General features: G+C 41.1%; 2 protein-coding genes across 6 annotated transcripts in view; both read right to left on the reverse strand.

Moving 5' to 3' along the window:
* Nucleotides 1–546: 546 nt before the first annotated feature.
* LOC123995035 (vesicle transport protein SEC20-like) lies at nucleotides 547–2,891 on the reverse strand. The gene is made up of 6 exons (XM_046298278.1): nucleotides 2,752–2,891; nucleotides 2,445–2,537; nucleotides 2,258–2,349; nucleotides 2,053–2,157; nucleotides 1,728–1,846; nucleotides 547–1,244 (listed from the first exon to the last, which is right to left on the reverse strand). Exons 1-6 carry the CDS (start codon nucleotides 2,833–2,835, stop codon nucleotides 1,048–1,050), a joined length of 690 nt encoding a protein of 229 aa, XP_046154234.1. The 5' UTR covers nucleotides 2,836–2,891; the 3' UTR covers nucleotides 547–1,047.
* A 12,182-nt stretch (nucleotides 2,892–15,073) lies between these two features.
* Nucleotides 15,074–26,492, reverse strand: part of LOC124014225 (CREB3 regulatory factor-like) — a 30,324-nt gene continuing 18,905 nt past the window's right edge. For all 5 annotated transcript variants that reach the window (XM_046329042.1, XM_046329034.1, XM_046329026.1 and 2 more), the window contains exons 7-10: nucleotides 25,472–25,545; nucleotides 25,119–25,241; nucleotides 24,721–24,990; nucleotides 15,074–17,513 (exon numbers count right to left, since the gene is read on the reverse strand). In XM_046329042.1, the coding sequence (XP_046184998.1) occupies nucleotides 24,872–24,990; nucleotides 25,119–25,241; nucleotides 25,472–25,545 (316 nt within the window). In that variant the 3' untranslated portion in view covers nucleotides 15,074–17,513; nucleotides 24,721–24,871. The remainder of the gene's footprint in view (nucleotides 17,514–24,720; nucleotides 24,991–25,118; nucleotides 25,242–25,471; nucleotides 25,546–26,492) is intronic.

The following is a 26,492-nucleotide window of genomic DNA, read 5'->3' on the forward strand; positions in this document are numbered from 1 at the left end:
GCAATACAGATCTACAGTAACCATTTCCTTCTTATTGTATATGGACTATGGCCATGTTGTACATTCCAGGTAAACTGTACAGTAAGAATAAGTAGGGCAATGGGATAAAAAATATATATTTTAAAAATTGCCCCTGCCAGTTATGAGCCCTGAAACAAGGTTATTCCTCTGTGGTATAGATAGATAATGCATGTCAGTCTGACACAGTTCTGCAGACAGTCTGACACAGTTCTGCAGACAGTCTGACACAGTTCTGCAGACAGTCTGACACAGTTCTGCAGAGAGTCTGACACAGTTCTGCAGAGAGTCTGACACAGTTCTGCAGAGAGTCTGACACAGTTCTGCAGAGAGTCTGACACAGTTCTGCAGAGAGTCTGACACAGTTCTGCAGAGAGTCTGACACAGTTCTGCAGACAGTCTGACACAGTTCTGCAGACAGTCTGACACAGTTCTGCAGACAGTCTGACACAGTTCTGCAGACAGTCTGACAGTTCTGACACAGTTCTGCAGACAGACAGTTCTGCAGACAGTCTGACACAGTTCTGCAGACAGTCTGACACAGTTCTGCAGACAGTCTGACACAGTTCTGCAGACAGTCTGACACAGTTCTGCAGACAGTCTGACACAGTTCTGCAGACAGTCTGACACAGTTCTGCAGACAGTCTGACACAGTTCTGGGCCAGTAACCGAAAGGTAGCTAGATCGAATCTCTGAGCTGACAAGGTAAAAATCTGTCGTTCTGCACCTGAACAAGTCAGTTAACCCATTGTTCCTAGTCCATCATTGTAAATAAGAATTTTGTTCTTAACTTACTTGCCTAGTTAAATAAAGGTTAAATAACATTTAAAAATTAGTCTGACACAGTCCTGTAGACAGTCCTGTAGTCTGGGGAAGGTGCATAATGGAAATGCACAAGACTGTATGGCAAGAAAAACTTATTGAAAGGTTAGAAAGGCATGACTGTAGTTATATTACAGACAGTTTTGGACAGAAATATCAAGGGCCAAAAAAAAAAAATGAAGAACAGGAAACTGCTCACAATTTTCTCTAAATGAATGGGAACAGCCTTTTTTTCAAAATGTACAGGACAGTTGCTAAAAACAAAGCCACTGCTAGAAAGATGAGTAGTTTGTCAGTCAATTCTCGTCTGTTATATTTTGAGATCAGTTTCCTTCCTAAATGTATGGTTCCTGTCATGGCTTTGAACTCTTCATCAGTTTCCAGGACTGTTCTTGAGGACGTAGCTACATACAGGAGAAAATGTGTACATAATCACTCATTTATCCGAGATTAATAAGAGCATTGCTGGGATGAGTTACAATACGTGCTGGAAATGCAAAGTGTTCTAGACTAGTGGACAAAGCCTAGCACCAACAGGGACACTAGGGGCAGTATGCCAAAGGGACGAGGCTATGTGAATATTTGTGTGCTCACTTTCCAGCAATTTTTGTATTGTACTATAGTGTATTGGCTTTGTGTATTTTGTATGTGAACATCACAACATACATTTTCAAATGTAAATGGACAATAAAGTTATCATATCTTTGTTTGGTTGTAGGTTTGATTCCCAGGACCACCCTTAAGTAAAAATGTATGCAAGTATGACTAAGTCGCTTTGGATAAAAACATTGCAAAATGGCATATATTATTATTATTATAGGTCTGCAAGCCCTAACCATTGGCACCCATTTTGACTGTTCTCCCTTCCCAAATGAGTAGTCTCTTACCCAGAGTGCCGATGGTCTCCTCGCTCTGCGACACCGACTGAGCCATCATACGACTGATGCTCATCAGGCTCTCTGTGATATCACCGGATGTCTGGACCAAACTCTCCTTAGTTGCTTTTCTGAGAGGGGACACACACTGCAATTAATTCCAATGCAATTCCAACTTTCTGTCCCTGTCAAAGGGGTATTTATCCACTTGCATGTTAATACGTTTCTTGAAAAAGTGCAGAAGAAAGCTGTGAAGATTGAGAACTGCAGGAATAAGAAACTGGACATATAGAGGGTTAATAAAGCAGCTGTGCGTGAAGAGAAGAGCACCACACACCGTTGTCGCACAGTGGAGTCTCCACCATACAACAGCTCATCTTTCTCAAGGTTGTCAATGGACAGTTTACATGCCAGGTTTGCCTTCCTCCAAGCTGTCTGGTTACTGTAGAGGGAATATTTCGAAAATATTCAGTTAAGGAATTCCAAGAGGAATTGTGAGATCAATGACATTTTAAATAGGAATCTGGATTCCAATCTCATACCTCAGCATCTGTCTACGATTACTCTCGGTCTCACTCAAGATGGCTTGTTTTTCTGTTTCTCGGTCTTGTTCCTTGGCCATTTGCTCCATATTCTGTGAATTGAATGTATAGGTCAGAAGAGTTTTATCTAGCTGATCACAATGAATGCGATGTAAAGTAAGTTAAACTAATGCATTGAATTACATACCTGGATTCTCAGTCGTAGCTGATTGAATCTCTCTTTTACTTGGGAGTTGAAATCCATCAACACACTTTGTGGCCCCGGACATTCTCTAATGTCCTAAGCAAGATACATACTTTTTAAACTTTAACTGACCATTCAATATAATCCACATTTGTTAAATAGTTTATTGAATCGCTTTCTCTCAACAATTACATTAGCTCGCTAGGCTAGATTAGTTTGCCAAATGTACACTGACTTGTCCCCAATCACAAATTGTAATGACACAAAATAAATAATGAAAATAAGTAAACAGTTAATAAAATATAGCTACCTGAATGAGAGCTTTAATTTCTAGATCATATTTGATTATTTCTTGTCCACAAATTCGGACGTGGACATCCTGGGAAGAGGCCATTTCTGTTGTTGTACGGCAAAACCACAAATCCAAAAAGTGCGTGCTATTTGAAGCGCGTTTTTAAATGAAAAGATTGAGTGTTCAATATAAATGAGAAATGCATTATATGCAATATTAACATAACTAATGAACACATCGTATTAAAATATATATATAGCATAAGCAGCTGTGCATAGTCTATATATGAAAAGTACTTATTTGAATAAGCTTTTTTTTCTTGTGCATTTTGCTATTTGCCTCGTGGCTCCCGCATGCTTTGTTGACTACAAACTTTCTTTACCCGACCGTGGGACAGACTATCTTTGTTCCCACACTCGGGACTAATCCTGATAGAGATCAGTGTGGTATTTTCTGTAATGACCTTAGTGATCACTGTTTTATAGCCTGTGTTCGTAATGGTTTCTCAGTGAAACGACATGTCCTGCTTTGTCATAGACACTTGCTAAAAAACTTTAATTCCTTTGTGAACTGGCCTCTGTAAAATGGTATAGAATCAGCTTGATCCCCTCTGATCCCCTTCTTTTTTTTGATATTTTCAGTGTTATTGTTAACAAACACACCCCATCAAGAAAATGAGAATTAAAAACAGGTTCAGCCCCTGGTTCGACCGTGATCTTGCAGAGTTACTCCACCTCAAGAATTGCATTTGGCGAAAGGCTCGGCACACACATACTCAGGGTGACTGGCTCTCGTTCAGGCAAATGAGAAATAAGTGCACTCAGGCTATCCGGAAGGCCAAAGTTAGTTACTTTAAGGACCTGTTCTCTCTCTGTGGGTCTAATCGTAAGAAGTTCTGGAAAACGGTTAGAGACCTGGAGAATAAACCCTCCTCCTCAGCTGCTCATGTCCCTTAATGTTGATGATGTGGTTGTTACTGACAAGGATCACATGGCTGAGCTCTTTAATCACCACTTCATTAAGTCAGGATTCCTATTTGACTCAACCATGCCTCCTTGCCCGTCCAACATTTCCTTATATGCCACCCCTTCTAATGTGACTATCCTCAATGCTCCTCCCTCTTTTCCACCTGCCCCACTACAAAGTTTCTCCCTGCAGGCAGTCACCTAGACCGAGGTGCTGAAGTAGCTCCTTAAACTTGATCCCAAAAAAACATCTGGGTCAGATGGTTTATATCCTTTCTTCTGTAAGGTTGCTGCCCCTATCATCACCAAGCCTATCTCTGACCTTTTAACCTGCCTCTCCTTTCTGGGGAGGTTCCCATTGCTTGGAAGGCAGCCACGGTTCATCTTTAATGAAAGGGGGAGATCAAGCTGATCCTAACTGTTATAGGCCTATTTCTATTTTGCCCTGTTTATCAAAAGTGTTGGAAAAACTTGTCAATAATCAATTGACTGGCTTTCTTGATGTCTATAAGTATTCTCTGGGTATGCAATCGGGTTTCTGCTCAGGTTATGGATGTGTCCCTGCCACCTTTAAGGTCCTCAATGATGTCACCATTGTCCTTGATTCTACGCTATGTGCTATTTTTATTGTCTTGGCCAAAACATTTGATACGGTAGACCATTCCGTTCTTGTGGGCCGGCTAAGGAGTATTGGTGTCTCTGAGGGGTCTTTGGCCTGGTTTGCTAACTACCTCTCGAAGAGTGCAGGGTATAAAGTCTGCTGTCTCAGCCACTGCCTGTCACCAAGGGAGTACCCCCAAGGCTCAATCCTAGGCCCCACGCTCTTCTCAATTTACATCAACAACATAGCTCAGGCAGTAGGAAGCTGTCTCATCCATTTATATGCAGATGATACAGCCTTATACTCAGCTAGCCCTTCCCCAGATTGTGTGTTAAATGCTCCACAGCAAAGCTTTCTTAGTGGCCAACAAGCTTTCTCTACTTTTAGTCTTGTTCTGAACACCTCCAAAACAAAGGTCATGTGGTTTGGTAAGAAGAATGCCCCTCTCCCCACAGATGTGATTACTACCTCTGAGGGTTTAGAGCTTGAGGTGGTCACCTCATACAAGTACTTGGGAGCAGTGGCAGATTTAGGTATGGGCTACATGGGCAGCCGCCCGGGGCGGCATCTTGCCGGGGTCGGCACTGGGCGCCCTAAGAAAAACATTTGGAATGGGGACATTTGCGGGATTAGTTTTCTATCGCTCATTTGCACGTCACGTAAATGATATCATGTCACCGTATGGGACTATGGGTCAATTAACCTTGTCGGAGTGGGCGCCCTGATTCTAGTTTGTGAGCTAGGCAGGCTACTGCCTGGGAAGGTCTCCCACTCAGAGGTACGAGATGGGGAGGGGGGGCGGGGGTAGGTTGACCTCAGGTCTCCCCACTGGAAGTCCGAGGTGGGGGGGAGCGGGGAATCTATCAAATATCGCACCTCTAACTTTGTACAGTACTAATGAAATTACTAAACCAGTCACACTGTGAAATGCTACCAAATAAACCACAATTCATCCATAATACTGTGAATATATAGTTTCACAGACATATTGTTGCATTTTTTTCTGGTTTGTGTGAAATCGTTAAGAATAATATAAAACCAGTCTGCACACCACCAAGGTGAATTGGTTTAGTCTTGACTCTTGGTTGACAGTGTTGGGGGATGGGTAATGTAGTCTTGACTCTTGGTTGACAGTGTTGGGGGATGGGTAATGTATTGATGCTCGAGTGCCAAATCAACACAAATGGATAAGAAAAGGTCTAAGCCATCAAGTGTCCAGTTTAGGGAAAAGAGGAAAGAAGAGGAGCAGAAACTCGTGAAAGATAAAGCTATGCAGCTATGTCCTCTCTTTATGACTATAATATTATGCATTTAATGAAATAGACTAGTATAACACTTAGCCTATGTTGCTTTCTATGCTATTACACATACAGTGGGGAGAACAAGTATTTGATACACTGCCAATTTTGCAGGTTTTCCTACTTACAAAGCATGTAGAGGTCTGTAATTTTTATCATAGGTACACTTTAACTGTGAGAGACGGAATCTAAAACAAAAATCCAGAAAATCACAATGTATGATTTTTAAGTAATTAATTTCCACAAGTAGGAAAACCTGCAAAATCTGCAGTGTATCAAATACTTGTTCTCCCCACTGAAGGGCGACAATATTCAGTTTTCTGTCCAACTAGCTTACATAACATTGGATATAATTTCACATGATAATGTGTGTAGCCAGCAGCAAAATGATTAAAACCTAACTAGCACATTATTGATTTGGTTAACTTTAGCTGAGGTGACATCAGAAAGGTTTTCTGTGAAGGTATTGACTAGGTCCTGAGCACATGTGTTTATGTGTGCATTCCTGCATAACATAAACAAAATAAATAATTTCCTCTCGCAAAGTTTTAAGTTTCCATATTGTAGGTAACAATGATGATGTTATTATTACTGGGTATGTATGTGGGATGATCCACCAATATAAATGCGATGAATAACGTGTTTAAACTAATGCCCATGTGCTCTCTGTTAGAAATGCCTGTAGCAGCATCCCCACCAAATCCTGCTGCTGAGGATGAACCACTGTCTTCAGACCCTGCTGACTGGCCTTCTGTTCTGACTGACAGAATTTGGACACAAGTAGTTTGCAGAGGACCAAGTGAGGTACCACCTAACTTTGGTTTCCCAAGAAATGAGAGTGATGGAAGTTGCCACCACCAGTATTTCAGGAACACCTTGGTGAGTGGTAAAAAAACATCTCTGGAATTTGGTTGGTGTATTATTTTAAAGAAACAAAAGCCTCTTCTGCTTCTAAGAAGAAAATTTATTTAGCAAACTCAGGTCTGACAGACTGAAAACATGCACGTTCTTTGCTGACTTCACACGACAGCAGCCCAGAACACCAAAACTGCATGAAAACATGGAAAGAACTGGCAATGAGGATCAAAAAAAGGGAAACAATTGACAAGCAGGAGATGGTACTTATGGAGGCTGAGAGGATAAGATGGAGAGAGGTGTTGACACGTCTGACTGCTATTGTGCAGTCTCTGGCAATTAGAAATCTGGCACTAAGGGGCCACAGAAATACAACTCTCCATCAAATGGAAATATCCTCAAAGAGGTTGAACTGATGGCACAATTTGATCCAGTCATGAAAGAGCACATTAACCGTGTCCAAAAAGGGACCTCAAGTCACACCACCTTGGCCACCAAATACAAAATGAGCTCATTGATTTGTTGAGCAGCAAAGTAAATTCAATAATGGTGAGTGACATCAAGCTGGCAAAATTCTTCTCTATCATTCTAGATTGCACTTCAGATGTCAGCCACACTGAACAGTTGTCAGTTGTGATTAGAAATGTCACTGAAGGAGGAGCCCCACATAAAGGAACACTTTATGTTTTTTTTTGAGGCAGAGGAGTCCACGTGCCAACATTTGGCATCCCTGATTCTCAAAAGATTAGAGGAGCTAAAAATTCATTTTGAGGACTGCAGAGGACAGTCTTATGATAATGGGGCCAACATGAGAGGCAAAAACAAAGGTGTCCAAGCCAGACTCCTGGAAATGAATCAGAGAGCTCTATATGTTCCATGTGGGGCTCACACATTGAACCTGGATGTGGCTGATGCTGCTAAAAGTTCTGTCGATGCCACAGGTTACTTTGGCATCTTACACAAACTGTACACCTTGTTCTCAGCCACATGTGGACATCACTTTGAAGATGTGGACTGAGACAAGGTGGGAGAGGGAAGTTAAGTGTCGAGCCACTGAGGTGACAGGCAGCAGTGGTGAGAGAGACACTGAGGTGTCAGGCAGCAGTGGTGAGAGAGACACTGAGGTGTCAGGCAGCAGTGGTGAGAGAGGCACTGAGGTGTCAGGCAGCAGCAGTGGTGAGAGAGGCCCTGAGGTGTCAGGCAGCAGTGGTGAGAGAGGCACTGAGGTGTCAGGCAGCAGCAGTGAGAGAGACACTGAGGTGTCAGGCAGCAGCAGTGGTGAGAGAGACACTGAGGTGTCAGGCAGCAGTGGTGAGAGAGACACTGAGGTGTCAGGCAGCAGCAGTGAGAGAGACACTGAGGTGTCAGGCAGCAGCAGTGGTGAGAGAGACACTGAGGTGTCAGGCAGCAGTGGTGAGAGAGGCACTGAGGTGTCAGGCAGCAGCAGTGGTGAGAGAGGCCCTGAGGTGTCAGGCAGCAGTGGTGAGAGAGGCACTGAGGTGTCAGGCAGCAGCAGTGAGAGAGACACTGAGGTGTCAGGCAGCAGCAGTGGTGAGAGAGACACTGAGGTGTCAGGCAGCAGTGGTGAGAGAGACACTGAGGTGTCAGGCAGCAGCAGTGAGAGAGACACTGAGGTGTCAGGCAGCAGCAGTGGTGAGAGAGACACTGAGGTGTCAGGCAGCAGTGGTGAGAGAGACACTGAGGTGTCAGGCAGCAGCAGTGGTGAGAGAGGCCCTGAGGTGTCAGGCAGCAGTGGTGAGAGAGGCACTGAAGTGTCAGGCAGCAGCAGTGAGAGAGACACTGAGGTGTCAGGCAGCAGTGGTGAGAGAGACAGTGATTGAGGTGAGGGATTAAACCAAAGACCCTGTGATAAAGATTGAGACCCAGTCCTTGCCAGAGGAGGTGGGATCATACCGCTTCAGCATCTGTACGGTGGTGTGGTATGACATCTGGAGCCAGATCCAACATGTGAGCAAGCTGGTGCCGTCTCCCAGTATGCATGTGGCTGTTGCAGTCAGTCTTCTCAGAAAGACAGAGAGCGGTCTCAGCAACTACAGTGTGACAGGCTTTATGACTGTACAAACGTCAGCCAAGGATACTTGCTAAAGCACAAACGCCAGCCAAAGATATTTGCGAGGGTATGAATGTAGAGGCCGTTCTACAACAAAAAAGGGCTGAGATCCACAAAGCGGCACTTTTCATACAAATCATTTGATGAGCCTTTGAGTGATGCCCCGAAGAAGCTGGAGGTGACATTTTTCAATGTTGTTGTTGATGCTGCAATCTCAGCCCTTCAGGAAAGATTTTCCACATTGGAAAATGTGGGAGAGAAGTTTGGAGTGCTGTCAACCTTCCAAAGTCTCTCCAATGAGGGGCTGACAGAACAATGAGAGGCCCTTAGTATGACACTGCACTGTAAAGAATACTCAGACTTGGATGGCAGAGATCTTGCACAGGAACTGAAGAACTTGCCTGACTTGCCATCGAAGACCATGACCCTGTTTGAGCTGCTGATATTTATACATGAAAGGGAGCTCTCAGAAATGTATCCAAATTTCTGAACTGGTCTCAGAATTTGTCTTACTCTTCCAGTGACTGTAACTGAGCAGAGAGGAGCTTTTCAAAGCTGAAGCTCATCAAATCCTACCTGAGGTCCACCATGTCACAGGAACACCTTAGTGGCCTTGCTGTTATCAGTATTAACCATGCAATTGCTGGGCAGATTTCTTATGATGATGATGACTTTGCATCAAGGAAGGCAAGGAATGCAAGAAAGGTCAGGGTTTAGATGGTAGTTGTGCAATTTAGTTTGTGTGTTTCCTATTTGAAGTGCAGTAGTGTCATAATCAGGTTATCTTCTTTATAAGTGTGTTATTATAGTTGTGTATTTGTGTGATATAGGATTTGTGCAATTTAGTTTTATTTGTATTTTTTGTTAGCAATAGGCTAATAGTGTAATAATTAAATTATATTTTTCATTTATATTTATATACTATTTCTTTCCATGACTTCTTTTTTATATTTATGAGTCTTATTTTCATATATATTTTTTATATTTATATAGTTTTAAATGTTTATTATTTATTTGTGTTGTTCCAAATGACTGAATAAAAATGACAGTTAGCCCAGGGAGTCATACAAGCTAGAACCGTCACTGCATGGGAGTATGTCTAGATGGTACACTGTCCTTCTCTCAGCACATATCAAAGCTGCAGGCTAAAGTTAAATCTAGACTTGGTTTCCTCTATTGTAATCACTCCTCTTTCACCCCAGCTGCCAAACCTGATTCAGATGACCATCCTATCCATGATGTCACGCCCTGACCGTAGATTGCTTTGTATGTTTCTATTCTTAGTTTGTTCAGGGTGTGATGTGGGTCGGTATTCTATGTGTATGTCTAGGTGTTGTGTTTCTATGTTTAGGCCTGGTATGGTTGCCAATCAGAGGCAGCTGGTTATCGTTGTCTCTGATTGAGAACCATACTAAGGCAGCCTGTTTTCCCACTATGGGTGTGGGTAGTTGTTGTCTCTGATTGAGAACCATACTTAGGCAGCCTGTTTTCCCACTATGGGTGTGGGTAGTTGTTGTCTCTGATTGAGAACCATACTTAGGCAGCCTGTTTTCCCACTATGGGTGTGGGTAGTTGTTGTCTCTGATTGAGAACCATACTAAGGCAGCCTATTTTCCCACTATGGGTGTGGGTAGTTGTTGTCTCTGATTGAGAACCATACTAAGGCAGCCTGTTTTCCCACTATGGGTGTGGGTAGTTGTTGTCTCTGATTGAGAACCATACTAAGGCAGCCTGTTTTCCCACTATGGGTGTGGGTAGTTGTTGTCTCTGATTGAGAACCATACTAAGGCAGCCTGTTTTCCCACTATGGGTGTGGGTAGTTATTGTCTCTGATTGAGAACCATACTAAGGCAGCCTGTTTTCCCACTATGGGTGTGGGTAGTTGTTTTCCCACTATGGGTGTGGGTAGTTGTTGTCTCTGATTGAGTACTAAGGCAGCCTGTTTTCCCACTATGGGTGTGGGTAGTTGTTGTCTCTGATTGAGAACCATACTAAGGCAGCCTGTTTTCCCACTATGGGTGTGGGTAGTTGTTGTCTCTGATTGAGAACCATACTAAGGCAGCCTGTTTTCCCACTATGGGTGTGGGTAGTTGTTGTCTCTGATTGAGAACCATACTAAGGCAGCCTGTTTTCCCACTATGGGTGTGGGTAGTTGTTGTCTCTGATTGAGAACCATACTAAGGCAGCCTGTTTTCCCACTATGGGTGTGGGTAGTTGTTGTCTCTGATTGAGAACCATACTAAGGCAGCCTGTTTTCCCACTATGGGTGTGGGTAGTTGTTGTCTCTGATTGAGAACCATACTAAGGCAGCCTGTTTTCCCACTATGGGTGTGGGTAGTTGTTGTCTCTGATTGAGAACCATACTAAGGCAGCCTGTTTTCCCACTATGGGTGTGGGTAGTTGTTGTCTCTGATTGAGAACCATACTAAGGCAGCCTGTTTTCCCACTATGGGTGTGGGTAGTTGTTGTCTCTGATTGAGAACCATACTAAGGCAGCCTGTTTTCCCACTATGGGTGTGGGTAGTTGTTGTCTCTGATTGAGAACCATACTAAGGCAGCCTGTTTTCCCACTATGGGTGTGGGTAGTTGTTGTCTCTGATTGAGAACCATACTAAGGCAGCCTGTTTTCCCACTATGGGTGTGGGTAGTTGTTGTCTCTGATTGAGAACCATACTAAGGCAGCCTGTTTTCCCACTATGGGTGTGGGTAGTTGTTTTCTGTCTTTGTGTATCTGCACCAGACAGAATTGTTTTGTTTGTTTCCGTTTTGTTTTTTTGTTCTAGTGTTCAGTTTCTTTATTAAATTTACCATGAACACGTACCACGCTGCACCTTGGTCCTCTTCACCTTCTTCCACCTATGAATATCGTTACACATGATAGATTACAGATATGTAATTTATAGATCGGCAGGTGAAAGTGCTCTCGAGTGGCTAGATGTTCTGTACCATTCTGCCATCAGATTTGCCACCAATGCTCCTTATAGGACACATCACTGCATTCTATACTCCTCTGTAAACTGGTCATCTCTGTATACCTGTCGCAAGACCCACTGGTTGATGCTTATTTATAAAACTCTCCTAGGCCTCACTCCCCCCTATCTGAGATATCTACTACAGCCTTCATCCTCCACATACAACACCCGTTCTGCCAGTCACATTCTGTTAAAGGTCCCCAAAGCACACATCACTGGGTCGCTCCTCTTTTCAGTTCACTGCAGCTAGTGACCGGAACGAGCTGCAAGGAACACTCAAACTGAAAAGTTTTATCTCCATCTCTTCATTCAAAGACTCAATCATGGACACTCTTACTGACAGTTGTGGCTGCTTTGTGTGATGTATTGTTGTCTCTACCTTGCCCGTTGTGCTGTTGTCTGTGCCCAACAATGTTTGTACCATGTTTTGTGCTGCTGCCATGTTGTGTTGCTACCATGCTGTGTTGCTACCATGCTGTGTTGCTACCATGCTGTGTTGCTACCATGTTGTGTTGCTACCATGTTGTGTTGCTGCCATGTTGTGTTGCTGCCATGTTGTGTTGCTACCATGTTATTGTTATGTTGTGTTGCTACCATGCTGTGTTGTCATGTGTTGCTGCCTTGCTATGTTGTTGTCTTAGGTCTCTCTTTCTGAAGTGTTGTGTGTTTTGTCCTATATTTGTATATTTTTATTTTTAATCCCAGCCACACCCTCCCCGCAGGGAGGCCTTTTGCTTTTGATAGGCCGTCATTGTAAATAAAAACTGATTTGCCTAGTTAAATAAAATAATCATGAATAGCAAAATAGAAATCCTATTGTTCTATAGGCCTATGTAATTCTACGAAACAAGACCAAATCCATTGACATTGAAGAGTTATAATAAGAATCAACTCCAAATCAAAGTTTTTGTCACCTTCACCTAATACAACAGTGAAATGCTTACTTACAGGCTCTAACCAACAGCACAAAAAAGGTATAAGGTGAACAATAGGTCAGTAAAGAAATAAAAACAACAGTAAAAAGACAGTGAGAAATAGCAGTAGGGAGGCTATATACAGTGGAGAGGCTATATACAGTAGAGAGGCTATATACAGTAGAGAGGCTTTATACAGTAGAGAGGCTATATACAGTAGTGAGGCTATATACAGTAGAGAGGCTTTATACAGTAGAGAGGCTATATACAGTAGTGAGGCTATATACAGTAGAGAGGCTTTATACAGTAGTGAGGCTTTATACAGTAGAGAGGCTTTATACAGTAGAGGCTTTATACAGTAGAGAGGCTTTATACAGTAGAGAGGCTATATACAGTAGTGAGGCTATATACAGTAGAGGCTTTATACAGTAGAGAGGCTATATACAGTAGAGAGGCTATATACAGTAGTGAGGCTACATACAGTAGAGAGGCTTTATAGAGTAGAGAGGCTACATACAGTAGTGAGGCTACATACAGTAGTGAGGCTATATACAGTAGTGAAGCTATATACAGTAGTGAAGCTATATACAGGAGAGGCTATATACAGTAGAGAGGCTATATACAGTAGAGAGGCTATATACAGTAGAGAGGCTATATACAGTAGAGAGGCTATATACAGTAGAGGCTGTATACAGTAGAGGCTATACACAGTAGTGAGGCTATACACAGTAGTGAGGCTATACACAGTAGTGAGGCTATACACAGTAGTGAGGCTATATACAGTAGTGAGGCTATATACAGTAGAGAGGCTATAACAGTAGCGAGGCTACATACAGGCACCGGTTAGTCGGGCTGATTGAGGTAGTATGTACATGTAGATATGGTTAAAGTGACTATGCATATATGATAAACAGAGTAGCAGCAACGTAAAAGAGGGGTTGGAGGGGGGGGGCACACAATGCAAATAGCCCATGTAGCCATTTGATTACCTGTTCAGGAGTCTTATGGCTTGGGGGTAAAAATGGTTGTGAAGCCTTTTTGTCCTAGACTTGGCACTCCGGTACCGCTTGCCATGCGGTAGTAGAGAGAACATTCTATAACTAGGGTGGCTGGGGTCTTTGACAATTTTTAGGGCCTTCCTCTGACACCGCCTGGTGTAGAGGTACTGGATGGCAGGCAGCTTAGCCCCAGTGATGTACTGGGCCGTACGCACTACCCTCTGTAGTGTCTTGCGGTCAGAGGCCGAGCAGTTGCCATACCAGGCAGTGATGCAACCAGTGCTCTTGATGTTGCAGCTGTTGAACCTTTTGAGGATCTAAGGACCCATGCCAAATCTTTTTAGTTTCCTGAGGGGGAATAGGCTTTGTCATGCCCTCTTCATGATTGTCTTGGTGTGTTTGGACAATTCTAGTTTGTTGGTGATGCGGACACCAAGGAACTTGAAGCTCTCAACCTGCTCGTGCCTGGCCATGCAGCCGTGGGGGGGCTCCAGTGTTGAGGATCAGCGTGGCAGATGTGTTGCTACCTACCCTCACCACCTGGGGGCGGCCCGTCAGGAAGTCCAGGATCCAGTTGCAGAGGGAGGTGTTTAGTCCCAGGATCCTTAGCTTAGTGATGAGCTTTGAGGGTACTATGGTGTTGAACGCTGAGTACCAGTACCTAAGGATTCATTGCTCATAATTATATGACCATTAGTATGTTACAATAAGTATTTATATAGTCCTGCTACCAGTCACTTTTCAGCCCTGTTAATGCATACACGGAGTGTACAAAACATTAGCAACACCTTCCTAATATTGAGTTGCTCCCCCTTTTGCCCTCAGAACAGCCTCAATTCATCAGGGCATGGACTCTACAAGGTGTTGAAAACATTCCACAGGGATGAAGTCGTGGAAAAAGTACCCAATTCTCATACTTGAGTAAAAGTAAAGATACCTTAATAGAAAATTACTCAAGTAAAAGTGAAAGTCACCCAGTAAAATACTTTGTTATAAATATACTTAAGTATCAAAAGTTAAAGTAAAAGTATAACATTTCAAATTATTTTTATTAAGCAAACCATTAAAATATATATACTATATATATACATATAGTATATTTACAGATAGCCAGTGGCATGTTCCAACACTCACATAATTTACACATGAAGCATGTGTTTAGTGAGAAGTTTCTATCTGCATTTCTGCAAATAGAACCAGATAGAAACTTCTAGTCCCAAGCTGTAGATGTCCTCATGCATCTCAGCCATTGTAAGAGCTTTCTGCGAGTGACATAATAAACCACTTGATTTTTGTTTGCTTCAGGTAAACATTGTCATGTCATGCTGACTCTGACCAGCTACTGGCATCCACACAAGACAAGAAATCAGAAAAGGTCAGATATTGAGAGGAGATAGTGTTTGTGTGAAGCTGCCAGGCTATTTGAACTTGCTTTTCAGTACAGTTGGTCAGTCTGTTCATAGAACTAGAATGTGATTGAATTTCTATGATTCAGCCTCTAACATCAATGCTTATGCAATTCAACATTACGTCATATGTCTGGACTGGATTTTAACTATGCTTTGTCGTATGGAAGTCATAGGTCATGAATGTGCTTCAGTGTTAAATCATACAAATAAACTGATAGCACAAATAAAACATACAAATTGTAAAAGAAGGCAAATAGTGGTTTTCAAAGGTTTTTATTTTGATATTAAAATCAACAATAGAATTGGACAATAGAATCATGGTTACAAGCAAAATTGGGTTGTGGCTAGATTGGAGTACAGCTACAGAACCAAAAGTTGCATGTTCGAGTCGCATCGGGGTCAGCTGTAGCATTTTTGCTAACCCTTACCCTTTTCCTAACCTTAACCTGCTACATTAATTCTCCTAACCTGCTACGTAAAGTCACTTCAGTCCATAGCGGTACTCCACCTAGCCACAAGTGTGGTACCAACTCCTGGCTGATACAATTCTGTGAGAAAAAGTATGATAAAAAAAACTAAACTAAATGAAGGAGAGGCACAATTACACAAGCAGACATTTTCCCAATCAATCATAACTGAACCCAACCTACATCACATGTGTACATTTACAAGGATCATTATCTGATCTCCAACTAATTGTGCCTCCAAAAATAAATGGAAACAAAAATAAGAGAGAGATCGAACGACAAAAGTATAAACCCAGCACAACATTTAAACAACATAAATAAAACTGTCAAGATATTATTGAATTTGAACAGGCATACATGTGAACTACAAATATAGACATTTCTAATAGGATCAAGTCACTGTTAGTTTCAGCAGGATACAGATTTGTTTATGAGTATCACCCAAGAGATTTATTACAGAGCACTTAGCAATGAAATACAGCCTTCCTACTGTGACAAATATTTTTCACTTGGGGAGTACACACACAGTACTAACTACTTAAGTTCCCATGCTACATTATCTATTGAAATACCATACAACATCAGAAGCATTACATCAAGGGCATGAATTGTGTAGTTTTAAGAATGGGTGAGACATCTTTTTTTTAAATTGTCCTCATTGGGAGTTGTATGGATTTCCCCAAAAAATAATTTGGCAAGTTTGGAAGGTAAATGTAAATCATTGCAGTGTGAATATGATGTGTTTATGGTGCTTTGAAAGAGGGTTATATCTGTTTTCTCAATGTCATTGGTAATCATTGAATTGGTCTGCATGTGTACTATGCAGGAACACATATTCCAACACTTCGGTGAAGGGATGAGAGATCTCTGCCCAGCAGCCCTAGTGACCCTTACCGATCTCTATGCCTTTTCCTGAAGCAAAAAATAATCATAATCCTATCAAAGCTACCAGCCAATCCACTTCAATTACATTTTTTTTAAACACGGTCGTCAACCACCATTACTGAGGACAAGGCGTTACTGACACCGACACTGCAGTGGCTACAGCAGGTCTTAAAAAGAAGTCAGTCACTGTCCAAAGTTCACTGGGTACTGGTCAAGAGTTGCAACACCCCTCAGGCAGCGTTCCAACCAGCAACAGGGCCCGAGTTGCAGCTCTTGGGGAAGTTCAAGTACGTCTTTGAGATTCAGCACCATGGCTGGTGAACGGTGCCTCCGATCAGCTGTTTGCATTGTTTTGTTTTAAACTCACTCTCCAATTAGTGCCCCCTTCAATCTTAAGTTATGAAGAACTGTGTGGTGGCACTTTGGAGCAAACTGGTGGAATCAAGGAACCTGGATTTGTGCAGATGCCCACCACTTCACCAATCACCATTGCTTTAAGCGTTATACAGGCTTTGCCACGTTTAAAACACCGCCTGCCCCTGCGTAATTACTAGAGACAACCGAGGTTTGTTTCCTGGAACTCCATGGTTTAACAGATCTATGTTGAACAATGCAAACCTCAACATATGTCATTAAGAGTTACTGTTTCAAACCTTGTTTGTTCATTGAAGAAAGGCTGCTAAAGACCATCTGCTTGTACATGTGACACTGCTCCAGGTAAAGTGAAACCCAGACGTTTGTGGAACAGTAGAAAATGAGGACCAAAGAGGCACAATAATCTTGATCATTTTTGAGGGGACACAATAAGTTGGTAAATTGACAGTTTTTGCAAAGCAGATCTACCGGTTCTATAGAAAACTCAACTAAATCAATCACCATTGGTGAATGCTCTGGGTCTGATAAATGTAATTCAGCAAGAACATATACCTCGCTGCGGTATCATGAATATCTAAAATCATTTCTATAGGTAAACTAGAGGAAATATTTCAAATGAAATATCAAATAAATGGTATGGCAAGTAGGTAAGGTCTAAGTAGAAAAGGCAAAAAAAATATTTAAAAAATCCAAACGTGTGCAACAATTGACTGATTTTGAGCACAAATACAAAATAAATTTAAAAAAAGGTTTACAGAAATAAGGACAACCATACAAACAAGTTCAAATTCCTCTGAATCATGATTGCAGCACACTTTGGATAGTCTCTCTCACCCAATGTTACACTGGACATCTGGAGTATGAACATATCCTTATATTGAATTGAATCCTTTGAAGGAAGACTACATTCCACTGATGAGAAATCTGTCTGAGGCAAAGCAGCATCAATTTTCATCTGTACATGAGATCCCTGTTAAAACACCAGACAGAGTAAAATGTCAGAATTCTTGGCATAGTGGGCAGAAAGATAGTAAATCTTGTATCCATACAAAACAGCAAGACTTTGAAGGGAGTAGATCACGTTTGGATTCAATTATATATATATATTTTTTTAAGGCACCTGGTTTTAGCAGGCATTGTATTAAAATTAATGTTTGACATTTTGTAAAACCAAGTGAGTTGTGGGTATGCTTTTGTTTGTACGATTTTGTTTTCGTAAAAACAGTGGGTAAGCAATGGAAAATAGTTTGATCTGAATATGTTCAACATCCAAAACCAAATCTCTCTATGCTTGTTAAGTTCAAATGCCACGTGGACATAGTCCTTGACACCTACAAAATCCTTGAACTCAGGGTGAAGATGCACCCATTACTCAGTACATTTTGACCCAGTAACAAACCTATCAGATGAGTGAGATTTTCATGCACAATGGTCATTCCCTACGCATATTCTCTGCATTTAATTATCCAGCAATATAATACATAAACGGTTATAGTGCACTGAGCTTATAACCTTTGAGTATGAGCAGTTCCACAAGCAATATAGGGTGTTGAGCAAGTTATAATACGAAAAGAATGCTTTTAAATGCTTCTGCAATGCTTAAAACCGGCAATCAGCAGTTGAAACAATAGCAAATCGTCCCCCACCACTGGTTCGGGAAAAAAAAAACTGGGGGATGGGGATGTAGTAATGGTAACACTAGCGCTACGCGATTAGTGATTTTTTGAGGTCAGTTCAGTTTTGATTATTAACAAATAACATTTTTTTTTTAAAGCTTTTTAATAATGGAAATTCAAAAGCCATAAATTGTGAACATTCAATTGCTAAAAAAACATGAAAATATTCCATTGTCTCCATCAAGTCCACATTAGTCATTTTCTTTTGATGTCATACCTATGAAATCAAACATTTCAGATGTGCATATGACTTGAGTTTTTATTTGAGGACTTCATTATTTTATATTGTTTAAAGTCCTATTTTCTGCTCAGGCAGTAGCAGCCAGACAACGTTCACTGTGCTTCCCATACTGTACTGTCTAGTCGTCCTTTTTTAGCTAGGCTAGCCTGCCTAAGCGTGCTGCCGAGCTGTCTGATGAAATAATTGTACTTGTTTTTCAAGGTAGATAAGGCATACTTTCACGAACTGTCTCCATCTCTCTCGTAGTCGTGTTGTGTACATTTCTCTCTCATGTGGCCTGTGTGTATCTAACATAACAGGTGTAAATTGTATCTCTCTCGGTCCAAGACGGAAAAAACAGGCGTAATGGATTATGGTCATTGTAGTTAATTACCATGTTCTTGTGCTGAACTAGGTTGAAACTTTGCTTAATGAAAACTACAACTCCCTTCAGCCAAGTGCCCCACATAGTTCCTGACATGATTTCTCTCGTGAATGATTTATCTCAAGAAAAACAACGAGTTGGGCCACCCCCCAAATAAAACAAACTGCATGGAATTCAAGTAATTGAACTGATGTCGGTCAATTAGTTGTTTAATAACAACAAAAAAATACAAAAACGTAGGTTAATCGCTAAGCACCAGTAGGCACTCTCAAATTCAGAGAGCTATGGATGCAAGGACTGACCATGCATTATATAAAAATGGTTCAAACTGTTTTTAGGCTATACAGTGTTTGTTTACATTTACTTTGTTTACAAACATTGGAGTTTAAAAAAAAAGCTTATATTTTGGCTTCCGATGGGTTACGACAGTTGAACTTACTTCATGAGGCATTTTTACAATCTATATTCCTTAAGGAAACAATGGATACGTATCATAAATTTATAAAGGTTGCAACTGCTGAGTGCCCGCCCCTTTAAGCATTGAAGCAATTATATATGCAATATACAGCCCATGAAATAACTATACAAAAGTGTTCATACTTTTAAGTTCTCAATTTCTATAGATACTATGGGTGTATGGGAAAAGGTATATAAATAAATAAAATGGCAGAACGTAGGTCCTTTGAATGACAGTTTAAAGCAAAAAACAATGCATTCAACTGGTTAGATAAGATGGAAAGGAACATACTCATCTAGCAGTTATTAGACAGGTCTTTCTCTGTTACACACACGTGTGGCTCCTCCATTGTCAGAGGAAATAGCTCCACTCATTCCCCACATGCCTATCACCACTAGGAACACCTCCATAGGGTTATGGAGACAGGATAAGAGTCTGACTTTGTACAATGAAAATGCTCTGCTCAGACACGAGACAGCTGAAAACTAAAGCAACACGCTGTCTTACTCAAAAACAAGTAAGACATGCATAGTGCACAATTTAAGAACATTGTCATCACATACACTACAAACAACTACATACAAAGCAAGCCAGAATCATATCAGGAATTGAAAGAAAAGAGGACAAACACACTTGCTGCCTCCTCTCTAGAGTCTACTGTAGCCATTCGGGAGAATTGGAATAAATTGAGATCGGTCTCTTTCTCATTGTGATCCAGCGGTTTGTTAATGCTACCATTAGACATCTATCCACAAGGTCTAAGACTATAGCATAAGGTTAACTCAAATGTGATCAAAGCGGTAATCATTTGTTAAAAAGTATAACAAGGTCTGTTAAGCATAGGCATATGTAATGTATAATGAACTATCATCTTTTTAATACAATATAATCCATTAATAACCAACCCATACATGAGCAGCAGCACAGTAAAACAGAAGTTGGATCAAAACTAGAAATATAATTTATTTCCCTTTTGAATAATACAAAAAAAAAAAAGTTTGTACGTTTAAATTTCTTAGAGTATAAAGAAAAACTAATCTAGGTAAAATATTTATACTTACAAATCCATTGGCCTTTGTCTATTCTTATCCTGTAGAGAGCATCGCACCATTTTGTTTTACATTGAATCTCCATTAAACGCACACATAGTTATTGAACTGCAGAAATAAAAAAATTGCAACGTTAATTGGAATACATAAATATATTTTCCTTTGATTTACTATTCTATTACATATATTTCTATTAGAAGAATGGTAGTTACCCTGATTCGCTGCAGAAGAGACCATAATGGATTCAATTATCAGACGAGACTAGCACATAATTACACTATCTATTATCTGTTTATATGTTTGATGTCAATAGAGCAGAAGGAATAGTTACTGGCTTTGAATGTCAACCACTTCTTTGACTGTTAAAATGCCACAGAGTCTCCTGGTTAGAATGTAAAGTTGCACAGCTTGCGCCCATCATGTTAAATGTGAAAACCTGCGTGGACACACACACCCGATGCTGGAATCAGCCTCACAACACTATGTTCCACTAGCTTCTTACACAACATTAATTCCCCTAGCTCAACCTCACTTGCCATCAGTGATCCCAATGGAGAGGCCATCGTTGATTTGAGCATATCACCAGGTTGAAGGTCTTGATTGTAGACAGTACAATATTGGCCAAGATCGGTTGCCACAGCAAACCACTTTGCAATTGAACCCACTATTGGCCATCTTAATTAAGTGAATGGATGGGTGTTTGAGAAGGCAAAAAGTATCCCGGATTAAATCTCCACTGCAAATTACTTGCCATACAGTACAGTGATATAGTTTTCCTTCTGAGGTACTCACAAAAGGATGTGGGCTGTTGTGAGTACCTCAGTCTCCCCCTCCCCATTAAGTACAAGTTACAAGTACAAATTACTTTTAAAATGATAACAATATAACTCTCTGGCAAATGCCCAGAAGAAGTGTGTCTACACTGTACATCAACCTGAAGAAAAACCCAAAGCAGAATTTGTTTTTCCATAGGAAATCTCTACTGAAGGCAAATGAATTCATGACGTTAAGAGTCATTCAGAACATAGGGGCATTGTAATCAAAGGTTGATTGCCCTCTTAAGACCTCCCCAACACACTGTCCTGGTCAGGTTACAGAAGTCAAGTACTCACTGCAGCATTCAAACAAGGTCGGTTTAGCAGCAAATGGAAGGAAAAATGCTTTTCTTCATACTTGTTTTTTGTTGTTGTTTTTTTTTTGAACAAAGTGCTTTCTTTTTCATACATGTAATATAGAATATACTATACAAATATAATATTTAGAAGATAAATCCATTTACAAAATGAAACACTACAAAAACAAACCATGGACGGTATATAGAGAATATTTACCACACTAACAAAGTAAGTAGAATAAGATATCTTATCAAACATATCATTCTAGTTTCAGAGAGTGTATTTTTTCCTTTTTTAATTCAATCAAAAATAGTTGGAGTATGGCATGCAGTGCAGAAACCTGCTTTGCAGAACAATAACATTGTTTCTCTACAGCAAACAAAAGGCATGTTCAGATATCTTCAGTACTGAAATAAGAAAATGTTCACTACATTTTCAATTAAAACATGCCCTTTCTCAGAATAAGGACAGTGTTACGTTCCCGCAGAGAGGGTTCTCAGCTGTGCCGGTTTGATTGAATTCAGCCTTAAGTCTCCTTGTTCTCTTGAAATGAGCAAACCTAGTCTTTCAAATTGACAACATTGACAAGTTACAGCAGCAAAGACAGACGCTGGACCTCTCTAAAAGCTGCTCACCTCGTCTGGGCTGAGGTTGTAATACAGGTTAAGACTACAATTGCAAGTATACAATTGAGACTTATCATCCATTCGTTTTCTATCAGTCTTTCCCGTGACTCAGCGCAACAGCTTTGTGTCAAGAACTGAGGCGGAGGGCACAAAGAAACCAGAATGATATCCATGATATTCAATCCCTTACTTTCAGAACAACCCCTAAAAAACTAGAGCCTCTTCACAAAGATCACAAAAAACAGGAGGAACCCCTCCGAGTCACCATCCAGAAACCCCACCCTATCTCACGCAGTCTCCATCCAGAACACCCACCCTATCTCATGCAGAGTCTCCATCCAGAAACCCCACCCTATCTCATGCAGTCTCCATCCAGAACACCCACCCTATCTCATGCAGAGTCACCATCCAGAAACCCCACCCTATCTCATGCAGAGTCACCATCCAGAAACCCCACCCTATCTCATGCAGAGTCTCCATCCAGAAACCCCACCCTATCTCATGCAGAGTCACCATCCAGAACACCCACCCTATCTCATGCAGAGTCTCCATCCAGAAACCCCACCCTATCTCATGCAGAGTCACCATCCAGAACACCCACCCTATCTCATGCAGAGTCTCCATCCAGAACACCCACCCTATCTCATGCAGTCTCCATCCAGAAATGTATTTCTCTGAACATCTCTCAAATGACATACATGCGCACCAACAGAAAAAGGCAAATAGTACAAAAATGTTTTTGTTTTTTCATTCCATTTTTTTTTCTTCCAAAGTTTCTCTGAATGTGAGGATAGGCCTTAGAATTGTGTCATGCTTACTAACGTATCAATTTGAAAAAGTGGCAATTCACAATAGATAGACATGTGTGTATGCATGAATGGACATTACTATAAATACGCAACACTTAATATGACATGTGTATTCGTCTCACCTACGTAAATTATAGAAGTGATATACCTTTTGGTTATTTGTGACGTTTTGACAAACAGTCAAAATAAAAATTGTATGTTCTCCCTCTCTTTTCTACTTCGTGCCAAAGCACAATAGAAGTGGAAGTATTATATGTAACTTCTGGAATCTATCAAATGTTTTTAAAGCAACTAATCTACTTGAGAAGCCAACCGACAGGAGCCGTTTAGAAAAAGTTAATGAATGCTTCTTTCAGTACGTAATTGGACCCAAGCCAATTTCACAGTTCAATGAAAATCCCTGACCCAACCACATTTCCTACATTCAATACGGTGTCAGATAAGCTGTGCAAAACCTTACTTTATCTGGCTAGTCGCCGTTTTCGTTGCATGTGTCTTTGGTACAAAAAGCAATCAAAATATAGTGTGCAAATATTTTTTAAATTCTATACGAATATCCTTTTTTAACCCTCCCATTCCCATCCCCTGCCCCAAAGTCCAAGTACCGATAACCAAAGTACATTTTTGTCAGAGCCATCTTATAATACAATGCACAGACTCTGTGGCATATATCTACATGGTCCATGTTCATATGTACATTCAGAATAGCTTGAAAGAGCAGAAATACATAACAAACCTCTTTACCTTTCCTGCACCATGTTCTGCTCTCCCTCAGTGTAAAATGGTCCACTATCCTTCAACCACTTGTGTAATCATCTCACTTTAAATACAAGGCACAATGAACAGTACTGTTATTAAATACAAATATGAACACACCAAACTAAGGAACCTCAAACTATTAGCCCTCTCATCCCTACTTTGCAAGAAGCCAATGGCGCTTTCATTTGAAGACGCTTCAACCAAAGGGTATATAGATCGAGGAAATGGTTGTTATAATCACGTCATCTAGCTTATAGTCAGATGACTAAGAATTTTTCCCATGCAACGGATGGGTATATAGTGGCCTTCTGCTCAAGTCTATTTGAAATATCTTCTCAACTGCAAAAACACAGGATAATGGAATTGAAAAATCAGGCCAAATCGCAAAACAACATTTCACTGCATTCCTGTGTATCCCCACCCCCCAACTTCTACACATTTTTAGCGCATTCCGTCAAAGTAGACTTTCTTAATGTTAGTAGTAATTCGGGTGCTTGTGTGTTTTTGTTGCCTTAAAATGTGGTTGGCAGGTTGAGAGTATTGGGTAACATCATCTCCCCCTATGTGAATGCCACGGTGCTAGAATGGGAAAGCAGACAACGGGTGTGAAGCGTTCCCTATACTTTCACAACAGTAGACACTATGGAATACCCAGTGGCTGTTTTAAGTTCGGTTTTTTTCATCTGAGAAGCACAGTTCAGTAAATGTGACAAGGACATGGGATTGACAAGTTACTATTCACGTTTCAATAGCAAATATCTCGTGCCATCCCGTCGTCTCGCTCTAATTATAACGGCATCCTGTGTTGCCTTTCCCACCCAGGTACGCAGGAATGAAATGGGTCGTTTGAACGCTACAGGAAATGGCTACAGCTAGAACTGATCATCTTTTTTTCTTCCAATATAAACATTTCGGGAGGTATTTTTCATATATTGGCTTTGAATTCGCAAACACTGCAGCCCTAAAGACACTAGCTACGTGCACTAGCCATGTGTACAAATGGCAAGTAACAGACTACTAGTGCAGAGATAGATACTAAGTTTCATTTCAGCGCATGCTCACAGTGTGAAGACATACATACATTTGGAGAGTGGTATGTTTGTCTTCCCACAGGGCATGGTGATGCGATTCCTGGATGGAATGGTCATGCAGAGGGTGAGCCGTTACAGTGTGGGACAAGAATGGCGAGGATGGCTTTGAGTATGCCATCACCAGACCTCTACATGGTCCATCTACACTCTAGACGTGGGTACACGCAGCCCGACCAGTCCTCCAGTGGGATCCCCCTTGCCAGTGTTCTCTAAGATCTGGTTAACAAAGTCAGACGTCTGCCCGGCAACTGGTGACTTCACTGTAAAAAAAAAAGAAAAAAGAAAAAAGGGGACACGTTTTTTTTAAACAACAGCCATTGTTTAAACTGTGTTTGGGCTCAAAACTATATTTCTGTTGCTACTTACGAAAAATACATAGTCATCTTACCAAGGGTCTCTTGGATGAGTTTGTCCAGAGTTTCAGCCATGCTCGTTCCCTTGTCGTCGCAGATATCCTGCACTCTGTTCACTATTTCTTCCTTTATGGTGTTGATGACAAACAGAAGCCGATCTGGAACAAACAATAAAACAAGGGCAATGTAATTGTGATTTTTTTTTAGAGAGAAAGATTGTAAATAGCGTTATTGCCAAACACAAAACATAATAAACTTCCTTCCGTAAACCACACATTATAGAGAAGGACAATCGACAGTCTACCAATTGCACAATGTAGTAAATGGAAATCAAAAGGGAAATTGACTATGGGAAAAGTGTATTATTCAACATAACTGATCAACATACCGTATTCTGTGCCCAGACCCCACAGCTTGACTTTGTTGGCCTCATACTGAGCTTTCTTCTTCAGTCGACAGGCCCTGAACAGAGAGACAAACAGCTTGTGTAAAGGTATACATATAACAAGACCACCCCTTATGTAGTGTCATTAGCAGTAGCAGTGTCATTAGCAGTAGCAGTGTCATTAGCAGTAGCAGTGACATTAGCAGTAGCAGTGACATTAGCAGTAGCAGTGACATTAGCAGTAGCAGTGTCATTAGCAGTAGCAGTGACATTAGCAGTAGCAGTGTCATTAGCAGTAGCAGTGACATTAGCAGTAGCAGTGTCATTAGCAGTAGCAGTGACATTAGCAGTAGCAGTGACATTAGCAGTAGCAGTGACATTAGCAGTAGCAGTGACATTAGCAGTAGCAGTGACATTAGCAGTAGCAGTGACATTAGCAGTAGCAGTGACATTAGCAGTAGCAGTGACATTAGCAGTAGCAGTGTCATTAGCAGTAGCAGTGACATTAGCAGTGTAGCAGTAGCAGTGTGACATTAGCAGTAGCAGTGACATTAGCAGTGCAGTGACATTAGTAGTAGCAGTGTCATTAGCAGTAGCAGTGACATTAGCAGTAGCAGTGACATTAGTAGTAGTAGCAGTGACATTAGCAGTAGCAGTGACATTAGCAGTAGCAGTGACATTAGCAGTAGCAGTGACATTAGCAGTAGCAGTGACATTAGCAGTAGTAGTAGCAGTGACATTAGCAGTAGTAGCAGTGACATTAGTAGTAGTAGCAGTGACATTAGTAGTAGTAGCAGTGACATTAGTAGTAGTAGCAGTGACATTAGTAGTAGTAGCAGTGACATTAGTAGTAGTAGCAGTGACATTAGTAGTAGTAGCAGTGACATTAGTAGTAGTAGCAGTGACATTAGTAGTAGTAGCAGTGACATTAGCAGTAGCAGTGACATTAGCAGTAGCAGTGACATTAGCAGTAGCAGTGTAGTAGCAGTGACATTAGCAGTAGCAGTGACATTAGCAGTAGCAG

Source organism: Oncorhynchus gorbuscha, linkage group LG02 (assembly GCF_021184085.1).
Source record: "Oncorhynchus gorbuscha isolate QuinsamMale2020 ecotype Even-year linkage group LG02, OgorEven_v1.0, whole genome shotgun sequence".
Taxonomy (NCBI): Eukaryota; Metazoa; Chordata; class Actinopteri; order Salmoniformes; family Salmonidae; genus Oncorhynchus; species Oncorhynchus gorbuscha.

Bases quoted from the DNA above. Each gene is read 5' to 3' on its own strand.
- LOC123995035 (XM_046298278.1), bottom strand. From the start codon at position 2,835: ATGGCCTCTTCCCAGGATGTCCACGTCCGAATTTGTGGACAAGAAATA. The intron at 2,538-2,751 runs GTAGCTATATTT...TATCTTGCTTAG, and splicing joins AAATTAAAGCTCTCATTCAG to GACATTAGAGAATGTCCGGG. The intron at 1,245-1,727 runs GTAAGAGACTAC...TCCTGTATGTAG, and splicing joins GGAGACCATCGGCACTCTGG to CTACGTCCTCAAGAACAGTC.